General features: G+C 37.6%; 1 protein-coding gene across 1 annotated transcript in view; it reads left to right on the forward strand.

Moving 5' to 3' along the window:
• Positions 1–597: 597 nt before the first annotated feature.
• LOC121375035 (protein FAM110B-like) overlaps positions 598–12,854 on the forward strand; it is a 73,731-nt gene continuing 61,474 nt past the window's right edge. Inside the window, exon 1 of the mRNA XM_041502247.1 lies at positions 598–810. Within this exon, the coding sequence (XP_041358181.1) occupies positions 705–810 (106 nt within the window). The 5' untranslated portion in view covers positions 598–704. The remainder of the gene's footprint in view (positions 811–12,854) is intronic.

A 12,854-nucleotide genomic window follows, 5' to 3' on the forward strand; every position in this document is an offset into this window, starting at 1 on the left:
ATTCAAAATAATACGTCAGACCTCTGCTCTCCAAATAGCCGTTATTTTTCTCAGAATTATAGACCGTACCCATAATTCAATTAGTTTTATAAAATATCACTAATAAGTGTGATATGGTGGTTATGTAGATGGTTCAATAAAGTACTTTTAGGTACAAATCAAATATATATATTGTCATATACTACCTTGTTGGGCCAATAATTAGGTCAACCATCTGTGAGAGAGCGCGTTTAATAAAACTCATTTTGGTTTTGAAAAATGATGATAGCACTGCATTGAAAAGAACCACAAAACCAGGCCCTGACATTTTACCATAAATCGGGGCGGTTACATGATTAACGATTAACCATTATCTTTTTTGAAGTACTCTAAATTAGGATGTTTTGTATCATTTGTTTTGTTTTGTTGTTTTGAAAATCCCCACCTCTCACCGTGTTGTTCTCGTTGCCAGTAAGTTACGGCTTAAGTTAACCCGCTCTTTTGACAGCTGTTGTGAAGCTGATTGCACGAATGACTGCCCCCCTCGGTGTAACGGCTCACCTGTCCGGCTATAAATAGCCACACACGGGATTTCTTAAAGTGGGTGATTCATAGGACTGAGAAAAATGGAAGATCACAACGTTGTCTATGGATAATGGAACGCAGGACTGTATGAGGTGGTTGGTATTGTCGTAGAGGCAGATGATCGTCCTCACTGCGGCACCATGTCGTTGTTGGTGGCGTCGAGTACCATGGGAGGAAGCCCTAGTCGGCTGTTAGACAAAGGTCCCTCTTACCTGCGAAAACAGCGCACGAATGCTAGACTGTTTGGTAAGTTTTACTGTCACCCAAGCTTTTCACCTCTAGGTCGTTTCATCAGTAATATCCGTGCTACTTTTACAGGTATAAAACTCAAGTCACAACAACTAAACCAATAAATGAATGGTTTATTAAAAACATTAATTCAATTATATATATATATATATATATATATATATATATATATATAGATAGATAGATAGATAGATAGATAGATAGATAGATAGATTAATACCCTTTAGTTTTACTCGTTTAATTGACACATTTCTTCCTGGTTTAATTAGGCCTAGTGTTAATTATTCAAGTAAATAAATTATAACAGTTAATTACTGAACAGTCATATAAATAACATTGAGTTAATGTTCAATTTATTAATATACTGATACGTATGAAACTAAAAAGTCAGATACATGTATGTCAAGAGCATCGTCGAGGGAGGTGGGGGGGGGGGGTTCAGGGGGTTCGTACGAACACCCCTTTTTCAACCAGCTTGATTTTTTAAAAGCTAAAAATGGCAAAAATCTAAAATTATTTTTAATCATATCTAATATATCTTTAAATTGCCTTCCAAAATACACTAGAATACAGCATATGGCTGTGAAAAATACACTAGAATACAGCATATGGCTGTGAAAAATAAACTTTTTTTCCGGGGGGAGGGGGCATGTCCCTGGACTCCCCTAGCAGCCTCAGTTATTTTCGAACCCTCCCCCACCCCCTTCTGAAAAGCTGGCACTGCCCCTGTATGTAAAACCCTGATTTACTTTGGCTTCGTCTTAAGGCAGTGCATTCCGAATCCAATCAGTGCCGGACAATTGGTATCTTGAAGAATGTAGTATGAGCTGCATTGTCTGTGATAACTTGCATGTTTTCCTCTGTTAATCCCCGTCGGTGGGCCCATTGGGCAATTTCTCGCTTCATCCACGACTGGTATATCAAAGGCTGTGGTATGTGTTATCCTGTCTGTGGGATGGTTCATATAAAAGATCCCTTGCTGCTAATCGAAAAGAGTAGCCCATGAAGTGGTGACAGCGGGTTTCCTCTCTCAATATCTGTGTGGTCCTTAACAATTTGTCTGATGCCATATAACCGTAAATAAATTGTGTTGAGTGTTGTTAAATAAAACATTTCCTTCCTCTGTTAATCATACCCTAATGCAATGGCAAACATTTGGTAATATTTGACACAAAGTCCAAATAAAACCTGCTACATTTTTCCATTAGCAGCAAGGGATCTGTATTTTCCCCACAAACAGGACAGCACATACCATGGCTTTTGATATATTAGTCATGAGGCATTGGTTGGGACAGGAACAAAATGCATAATTTAGAGAAGTTGTCCACTGAGGGAATTTGATCCTTTGACCCAAGTAACTCAAATGAGCACTATACCAACTGAGCTAGATCTAGCCCCACCATATATAGTGTGATCTAGGCCTTCATTATAATGTGTTTTAATTATAAAATATTTCATATTCGTCTTCTTCACAATGTTGTATTCAACTATTATAGTGTGCATCTGTTGCCACATGTATTGATGTATGCTTAATTAATAACCTTTGTGGTACATTATCCTCTTTTGCCGATATTGACTGTGTGGGCTTTATATGCGAGGTGTTACCAAGTGACCTTTTATTTTACAGGTGCTACTGTGTAATAGTTCTTAGGTAGGAGATAGGTCAGTGTTAGTAAAACATATAAACTGAAGTTTAAACTACCTTTGATGTTCACAGTGGCCAGCTGTTATATGAGGGTTTAAACATGGCAGCTGTCAGCTGTATGTACTACCAGATTAGCAGTCTGAGATTAATCCTTGACTGTCCATACATGTAATTGATGAAGCTGCAGTTAATCCAGGCTAATCCAGCAAATCAGTTAAATCTTTTACAATCTGCCGATTCTCAGAATTTGTGATAAATACATTACATTTATTTACAGTTTCCTGCTCCTCATGCTGTTTCTGATTTTCATTTGAATCCCATTTATTTGCATAAATAAATAAATATTATAGCCCTTAGTAGGCAAATTAATGTCTTGTCGCACCCCTCAACCTTTTGGAAGAGACAAAGAATTCACTATCTCACCAGAAGATTACTGTTTGTCTCACCATATTAAATTACTTACTGTCTCACTGTATTAAAGTACTCACTGTCTCACCTTACTAGACAGATTACTCTGTCTCACCATATTAAATTACTCACTGTATTAAAGTACTCACTATCTCACCTTACTAGACAGATTACTCTGTCTCACCCTATTAAATTACTTACTGTCTCACTGTATTAAACTACTTACTGTCTCACCTTACTAGACAGATTACTCTGTCTCATCCTATTAAATTACTCACTGTATTAAAGTAATCACTATCTCACCTTACTAGACAGATTACTCGGTCTCACCCTATTAAATTACTTACTGTCTCACTGTATTAAACTACTCACTGTCTCACCTTACTAGACAGATTACTCTGTCTCACCCTATTAAATTACTCACTGTATTAAAGTACTCACTATCTCACCTTACTAGACAGATTACTCTGTCTCACCCAATTAAATTACTTACTGCCTCACTGTATTAAAGTACTCACTGTCTCACCTTACTAGACAGATTACTCTGTCTCACCCTATTAAATTACTTACTGTCTCACTGTATTAAACTACTCACTGTCTCACCTTACTAGACAGATTGCTCTGTCTCACCCTATTAAATTACTCACTGTATTAAAGTACTCACTATCTCACCTTACTAGACAGATTACTCTGTCTCACCCTATTAAATTACTTACTGTCTCACTGCATTAAAGTACTCACTGTCTCACCTTACTAGACAGATTACTCTGTCTCACCCTATTAAATTACTCACTGTATTAAAGTACTCACTATCTCACCTTACTAGACAGATTACTCTGTCTCACCCTATTAAATTACTCACTGTATTAAACTACTCACTGTTTCACCTTACTAGACATTACTCTGTCTCACCCTATTAAATTACTTACTGTCTCACTGTATTAAACTACTCACTGTCTCACCTTACTAGGTAGATTACTCTGTCTCACCCTATTAAATTACTCACTGTATTAAAGTACTCACTGTTTCACCTTACTAGACATTACTCTGTCTCACCCTATTAAATTACTTACTGTCTCACTGTATTAAACTACTCACTGTCTCACCTTACTAGGTAGATTACTCTGTCTCACCCTATTAAATTACTCACTGTATTAAAGTACTCACTATCTCACCTTACTAGACAGATTACTCTGTCTCACCCTATTAAATTACTTACTGTCTCACTGTATTAAACTACTCACTGTCTCACCTTACTAGACAGATTACTCTGTCTCACCCTATTAAATTACTCACTGTATTAAACTACTCACTGTTTCACCTTACTAGACATTACTCTGTCTCACCCTATTAAATTACTTACTGTCTCACTGTATTAAACTACTCACTGTCTCACCTTACTAGGCAGATTACTCTGTCTCACCCTATTAAATTACTCACTGTATTAAACTACTCACTGTTTCACCTTACTAGACATTACTCTGTCTCACCCTATTAAATTACTTACTGTCTCACTGTATTAAACTACTCACTGTCTCACCTTACTAGGCAGATTACTCTGTCTCACCCTATTAAATTACTCACTGTATTAAAGTACTCACTATCTCACCTTACTAGACAGATTACTCTGTCTCACCCTATTAAATTACTCACTGTATTAAAGTACTCACTATCTCACCTTACTAGACAGATTACTCTGTCTCACCCTATTAAATTACTCACTGTCTCACTGTATTAAACTACTCACTGTCTCACCTTACTAGGCAGATTACTCTGTCTCTCCCTATTAAATTATTTATGGTCTCACTATTAAATTACTTACTGTCTCACTGTATTAAATTACTTACTGTCTCACTGTATTAAATTACTTACCGTCTCACTGTATTAAACTACTCACTGAAACATTTCATATAACAGGCACTTTAGGGTGTATACTACCAAATCAAATCCCATAGACAACAATAGTAACATATGTGGCTAAAACTCCTACTTGCAGTGAATCAACCGAAATAAACACCGCAGATATAAATACTATCACCCCTCACCCTTAAAGTGAATCAGAAAAAATTGGGGGTCAAGCTGCTCATTTCAAAGATAACTAATGACTACACTAGTTCCACACAAAATTTGAGTACTTTTTTGACAGGTATGTTTTAAGCACAAGGCTACATGCAACAGTGGTACTAGATGAAATAAAATTGCATACATTGTTTGCCCAGATGAAACTAATTTTTTTTACAACCAACACACTCACATTTATCACCAATCACAGGACTTCACTATTCTCTATCAAAAATGGGTGCACCCAGTGGGAAGTTATTTGGTTTAGTACTACCTTTAATTCTATTACACCCTATCTACAACTACAAGTATTATACTAGTAGACAAACTATTCACGAGATATCTTAATCTAGCAAACAAACTACTCCATGTTTCCTAGCATTCAAATTACTCACAATCTCACTGTAGCAAACACATTACTCACTGTCTTCATTTTAACAGACAAACTACAGTATCACCCTAGCAAAAACTATGCACTGTGTCACCATAGGAAACAAATTACTCATTGGCTGAATCTGAATATTAATATTGGGCTTTTGAAGTGCTAAGATTTAAAGAATGTCATAACTTAAAATTGACATAACATAGAAAGGTCATTGAAAGCATGCTACTAACATATTCCAATTCCACATTAATAAAACACTTCCCAACATGGAGACCATTTTTTGTTGTAATATGGTGCTTCTGGATGAAATATATTTTGTAACAAGGTTAATGACTAATGTTTTCAGAGCTTATTTTGATTATAGAAAAACAAATGAAAAATACTTTTTCAGTAATTTGTAGTCTTTATTTTTTGTGAATCTTTTTGAACCCTTTAATCATAAAGAAGTACAGATTGTCGATAGTCTTGCAGATTTGTTATTTTATTCAAACTCTTAAAAAATTAAGATCAGATTCTTGTTTGTCCTTGAACCACTTTGACAAACTGTGTTTTCTTTCATTCTACTGAGGTTAGAGAAAAAGAAAATCAGTTCTATAGTCCTGTTCAATTGTTTAGACCCTAAGTTTTTTGCAAATGTTACATTTAATTCCTATCCAATCCTTGTTTTCTTTACATTTGCATGAAAACAAACCCAAACCCTGACAGGTTTTATATACAATTCTTCTTCTAAAATGTATGAAGTTGACTTATTTCCATTTTACAAAACTCTCTATGTTTTGAATGCAGGTTCTTTCTCCTATAAATAACTAAGGCTGTTTGTACAACAAAAATTAGGATATGAGGCTATGTGAAGGCCATTATATACTCTTCAAAAAAAGAAACGCAAAAGGGTACAAATGGGTTATAACTCCTATTTTATGTTTCCTATCGGTTCATGCTTTGTGAATATAAGGTCATTGCATGTCCCAAACACATTCCCACGGTTACATTCGATAAAACGCAGCTACTGTACAATAAAGTTCCAAAATGTGAATATTCGCAAAAACGCAGCCACGTGCAAACCATGTCACCACTGCACATGCGTTGTCTGCACGTGCAACATGAACACCGACAGTATAAAAGTGCAGGGTGTTCGCTTGCCTGGCCTCTGTATCTGGCCGACAGTTGACAATCCAGGACATGCCACGTCTCAGTGAACCGCAGAGAAACAATGCCATCGGCCGACTAGACGCAGGCGAATCCAGAACGGCCGTTGCCAGGGCATTCCATGTGTCCCCAAGCACCATCTCCAGACTGTGGGACCGTTACCAGCAACATGGATCAACACGTGACCTCCCTAGATCCGGTCGACCACGGGTCACTACCCCCGGGCAGGACCGCTACATCCGGGTACGCCACCTTCGGGAACGATTGACTACTGCCACCTCCACAGCCGCAGCAATACCAGGTTTGCGCAGGATATCCGACCAGACCATACGGAACCGCCTACGTGAGGTAGGAATTCGTGCCAGACGTTCAGTTCGAGGTGTCATCTTAACACCACAACACCATCGACTCCGACTGCAGTGGTGCCAGATTCATCGACAATGGCCTCAACTGCGATGGAGACAGGTGTGGTTCAGTGACGAGTCCCGATTTCTGCTCCGACGTCATGATGGAAGATGTCGCGTGTATAGGCGTCGTGGTGAACGTTATGCGGCAAACTGCGTGCAGGAAGTGGACAGATTCGGCTGGGGTAGTGTCATGGTGTGGGCAGCCATCTCACACACTGGCAGAACTGACCTGGTCCACGTGCAGGGCAACCTGAATGCACAGGGCTACATTGACCAGATCCTCCGGCCACACATCGTTCCAGTTATGGCCAACGCCAACGCAGTGTTCCAACATGACAACGCCAGGCCTCACACAGCACGTCTCACAACGGCTTTCCTACAGAACAACAACATTAATGTCCTTCCTTGGCCATCGATATCACCGGATTTGAACCCAATTGAGCATCTATGGGACGAGTTGGACCGACGCCTCCGACAGCGACAACCACAGCCCCAGACCCTGCCCGAGCTGGCAGCAGCCTTGCAGGCCGAGTGGGCCACCATCCCCCGGGACGTCATCCGTACTCTGGTTGCTTCAATGGGCAGGCGGTGCCAGGCAGTTGTCAACACACGCGGAGGCCACACCCGGTATTGACTCCAGATGACCTTGACCTTGGTGGTGTGTCCTATCACTTACGGTACTCACAATGGACTAGAGTGAATTGTGAACAATCCTGCAACATTTGGTAATTATCGGACTCACCATTCAATAATTAAATCAATTCTCCAAATGTTACGACAATGTGGTTTTGCGTTTCTTCTTTTGAAGAGTATAGCTTGTTTCATTGAATCAAGGTTATGCATGTTTTGGAATGAAAAATGTGTACCAGCTTTGTCTAACCTTTTCTTTAAACATATACGTAAAAATACATGTAACCATTCCATGTACATGCAGTATATTGAATCAATTTTGCCAATACATTATTTATTTGAATTTTATTTTATAAATTATATATTTACATACCGTACCTAACCTAAAACAACTGGGATGTTGTAAAAAAAAAAAAAAATCAACTGACACAAGGTCGGGGTGTTAGAGTCCACAGTGTTAGGTCTGGGGGTTTTTTTTTTCTTTTAATTGGGATCCCTTGTGGTCAGATAGATCTATAGTATTTATGGTGGTGCTTGGAGGGGAGGAAGGTGTACTTTTGTAATGCGCAAAGCAATTTGTTAAACCAAAAAGCTATTGTTCAGACATTTTCGGGGGTTCCACCACTTGCCCATTCCCTAGACATGGCCCTGAATGTTCAAAATACGATAACATTGCTTGTACATTTCACAGTTAATGTATTACTGGACATTCCATACATTATTGTTATTTGAGTAAAATATGGGTAAATCGAAAAGTTGATGTAAAATCTTGTATTAAGTGCATTTTTTATTATTTTAAGACAAAATATCAGTGTGGTAGACCTAGATATGCCTCTTAATGAATTGTCGAACAAGTTGCTGCTGCACTTAAAGTTTCGGTTTCAACAGTGAAAAGAAGTATAAAAAATCTAAATGCTTACCAATCTGAGCACAGAATGCATTGTTAAAGAACCTAACTGAAAACTTGTTGATTTGTTTGATAAAGATGTTATTAGACGACGAGTATACTGATTTTATAGAGAGGGCGAATTACCTACATTACATAAGATTAATTTATCTTTGAGGGAGGAATGTGGAATCAACATATCGATATCAACATTACGTAGAACACTTCATGACCTCGATTTTAAATATTAACATATTTCTACAAATGGGAAAGTGATTTTTGAGGAAACCAGTATATCACACAGGAGACTCTCCTATTTCCAGTTTATAAGAACAGGGGTATTTAATAGTATATCAAGATGAGACGTGGGTGAACGTTAACTATACAACATCCCAGCACTGGACAGATATCCACCCGGGCACAAGCACCGCCAATCACCTGCCTAAATTAGACTTTGCTCATCGAGTTCCTAAACTCTGTTTGATGACTGGGAAGGGAAAACAACTTATTATCTGTCATGCTGGCTGTGATAAATATGGACTGATAGATGGTTGCAACTTGGTATTTGACGCTAAAAAAACAGATGGAGACTACCATGATGAGATGAATCATGAAAATTTTATTAAATGGTTTGAAGAACAACTTATGCCTTCTTTACCAGAGACTTCTGTGATCATCATGGATAATGCTATAGCTACCACAACAAAATAACTGAGAGAACACGATGTCCTACACTTAATGTCAAGAAGGACGACATACAGTCGTGGCTACGAACCAATAAAATACCTTTTGAGAATGACATGACAAAACCAGTTCTTTATGATCTTGTGAAAAGTGACAAACGTTACTGATGCTATTGCTGAATGCTATGGACACTTATGCCTAAGATTGTCGCCAAGACATTCAGAACTGAATCCAATACAACTGTAAAAGGGCACATAGCTCATCATAATGATGGTAAAATGACCACGGTAAGGAAATAACTGGCACTTGGTTTGAACTCTGTCACACCTACAAACTTCTCTGATGCCGTTAAACATGCAATAAAGATCGAAGACGATTTCAGAAAGCAAAATAGTTTTAGAAGAAATAAAATACCACCTGTGATAGTGTCCCTTAACGAAGACAGTGATGAAGAAATGAGTTCGTCAAGTGATTAAGTTGCTTCACCCTACCCATCATGCATATAATGTTCAATGCATTTATTAACTCTTTAACACTGAAAACAATTTATTGCCATGACATTCATTATCAGTCACTATCAAACAACCTGTCAATTGAAAAAATATAAATGTGTATTAGAAAACACGGACAATCAATATAAAACCATATAAAATACACCTACCGTACATACGAAGCCAAGGTGGGTGTGGGGTTGGGCATAAGGCCACACCTCCACCAATCGTGGGTATACAATATTCTGGCCACGTGTGTGTGCAATATGTCACAATGAACATCACAAGATTTATACCTCGCCCCAACCCCCCTCACTAAAAGGGAATGTGGCCTTCAGATGAACACTTGCCCGTGTATCAATAAATAATAAATATTACATATTATTCATGGAATTACAACTTGACAGTCATAATGTATCAACCTATTTTATAGTTACTTTACAGTGTTTTATCCCCATTAGCATCCAAACTTATTTATTTTTGTATTAGTACTTTACATTAATGACATAGCAGCCATGGATCCAGATGTTTTTTTAACAGCGGGCCCAAAACCCATTGTTGCTTTTGAACAGGTGGATGGGATAATTGTTTGTGTATTCTGTAATCCAAAGATCCATCGAAAAGAGTAGTTAATGGAGATGCAGCAGTGGTTTCCTCTTTCATTATTTATATAACCACAAATAATAATGTGTTGAATGAGTATTATAAAAACACATTTTTCCTTCTGTCTCCCAGTAGCCACTCATTTGCCAATTTGGCATTCACAGTAGCATGTACATTAAAGGTGGTCTTTATATATATACTGAACAAAATAAGAAACTTCCGCTAACTTTGCTTGAACATAACTTGATGAAAACAAACCGGGGGAATAATTGTTATATATGCGTTTAAAGAGTGTTCCATGATGCATCGTTTGGTGCAAAAATCATGGCCAAAGGTTAACAGAAACTGGGAGAAATTTTGACCAAGTGTGGTAGGGGTTAAAAATAAAAACACCCACTTAATAACTGGTATGACCACCTCTTGAATTGACCACTGCAGTGCATCGCAGGTGCATAGAATTGACTAAAGTGTTGATTTCTGCCTGTGGAATATTGTTCCATTCCTGAATGAGCGCTTGACGAAGTTCGTTGACGTTAGTGGGTGGGTTGGGATGACGCCTCAATCGTCTGTCCAGACTATCCCAGGCATGCTCGATGGGGTTGAGATCAGGACTTTTAGTGGGCCAGTCATCAATGAAATCAATGTTATTTGTCCTAAGAAAATTTACAGTGTCTCTAGCTGTATGAGAGGTGGCATTATCATGCTGAAAAATCGAGATGTTGGCGTTGTTATGGAACATGTAGAGGAATGACGTGATGAGCGAGAATGTCATCGCGGTAACGTTGAGCATTTAAATTGCCATCAATGACGACTAGTGGTGAATGATAACCATGGGCAATGGCTGCCCAGACCATGACAGAACCCCCACCCCCGAAATGATCTCGTTCAAGAACACAACAGTCAGCATAGCGTTCATTTCTCCAACATTGTAAAGAAAATCGGGATTCATCCGAAAAAAGAACGGTATTCCAGCGTCGCCGTATCCAAACGAGTGTGTACACATGCCCGATTTAGACGATGACGTTGCGTTAAAACGCATCCGACGTAAGGACGTCATGCATGTAAACCATTCTCCCGCAGATGATTACGAACAGTTTGCCCACTGATTCGGTTATTGTGAAGCCCAGGTGTGTTAGCAGCAGTAGCAGTGGCAGTTTGGAATTGATTGCGCAAATGCGTGTTCATGATATAGCGGTCTTGACCACGTGTTGTAACACGTGGACGTCCACGAGGTGGCAAGTCGTTGGTGCTTCCTGTCGTTCGAAATCTTACGCGAAGATTTCGTATCACTCGATTAGAACTCCCAACATGCCTTGCAACGTCTTCTGTCGACATGCCAGCATCAAGCATGCCAATCGCCCGTTCGCGTAAATTATTGGGTATTTTTGGCATACTAAAAATGCTACAATGTAAAAAACTTTAATTTTTTTACAAATTTTGAAGCGTTTTCGTTCACTTGACAACAGTTTCAGTAAGACAAGTAAAAAAATGTTACCGAATACTACACGGACACGTCGAACCATGCATGCATGTGCAAATTGAATTTCAGGTTGTCGATGATTAACAGTGCAAAAATAATCGATAAAATTCATGAATCCTGATAATACAGCTCAAGGCTAATACTACCTATATAATTTCATTACACAATGAATTCTTTAACACAACAAATACTATATGTACAAATCGGAAGTGTCTTTTTTTGTTCAGTATAGATTCAATGTACTGATTTGAATTATGTTCAATCTAAATGGCTTTTATTGACAGTGGACATTCAATGCAGGAGGTCTTATTTTACTTATAAAATGAAAGTTTACTTTAATTGGTAAATCAAGTCTTTGTAGATTTTGAATTTGTAAAATGTAAAAACATAATTAATTCAAGTATTACACACCATTCCAAATACACCCACTAGCTAGTGTTTTGTTTGTGTCTACAAAATGTAAACATTAATTTCTTTTAATTAGATTGTTATGAGTGTGTATGTGACACATGCATACATATAGTAATTTCTGTGACACCTTACACTGTGCATTGAACCCATTGTTACAGTTTCATGCATGAGTGGCCCTACCTGCCAATCCCTTGAACACACAATCAGTTAAATTTGCTTCAGTGGAAACATATCTTAACAGGTGTAATTTAAGGTACACATAATTGTATTTTTTTAATGCACACACACACTATTGATTTTAGGTAAGCTACAGGGGCAGTTTAAACCATAATAATGCTTTTTAATGTAGTAGTATCATCATTTTGGAATAAATGACAACAACTGCATTTTTTAGGGTGGGCCATTCCATGGTATTTGGTCCATGGGTGTGTAAATTTCAAAATGATCTGTTAAACTAATTTTTTATTATAACTTAACACCCTTAAGCACATACAAATATACTTTTATTGCCAATTTACTTATTTTTATGGGTTTTAATGACAGTTTTATTTGAAAAAAGAATTTTTGTAAGCCAGGACTTGACATTTGTTTTTTTGGTAATATTTCATTACTGTTATGTCAAATTTAAAAATTAGGTATTAGGACATCACATCAAAAATATACTACATATGAAAATACTACTTTGCCTTCTTTCATATCATAATTAGTATATTAAATTATTTTTAAAAATATACAATGTCACGTCCTGGCTGATTTGACATATAAAAATTAGTTGTATTTAAAAACTATTTTTCAGAAATAAAA

Source organism: Gigantopelta aegis, chromosome 6 (assembly GCF_016097555.1).
Source record: "Gigantopelta aegis isolate Gae_Host chromosome 6, Gae_host_genome, whole genome shotgun sequence".
Lineage (NCBI taxonomy): Eukaryota > Metazoa > Mollusca > Gastropoda > Neomphalida > Peltospiridae > Gigantopelta > Gigantopelta aegis.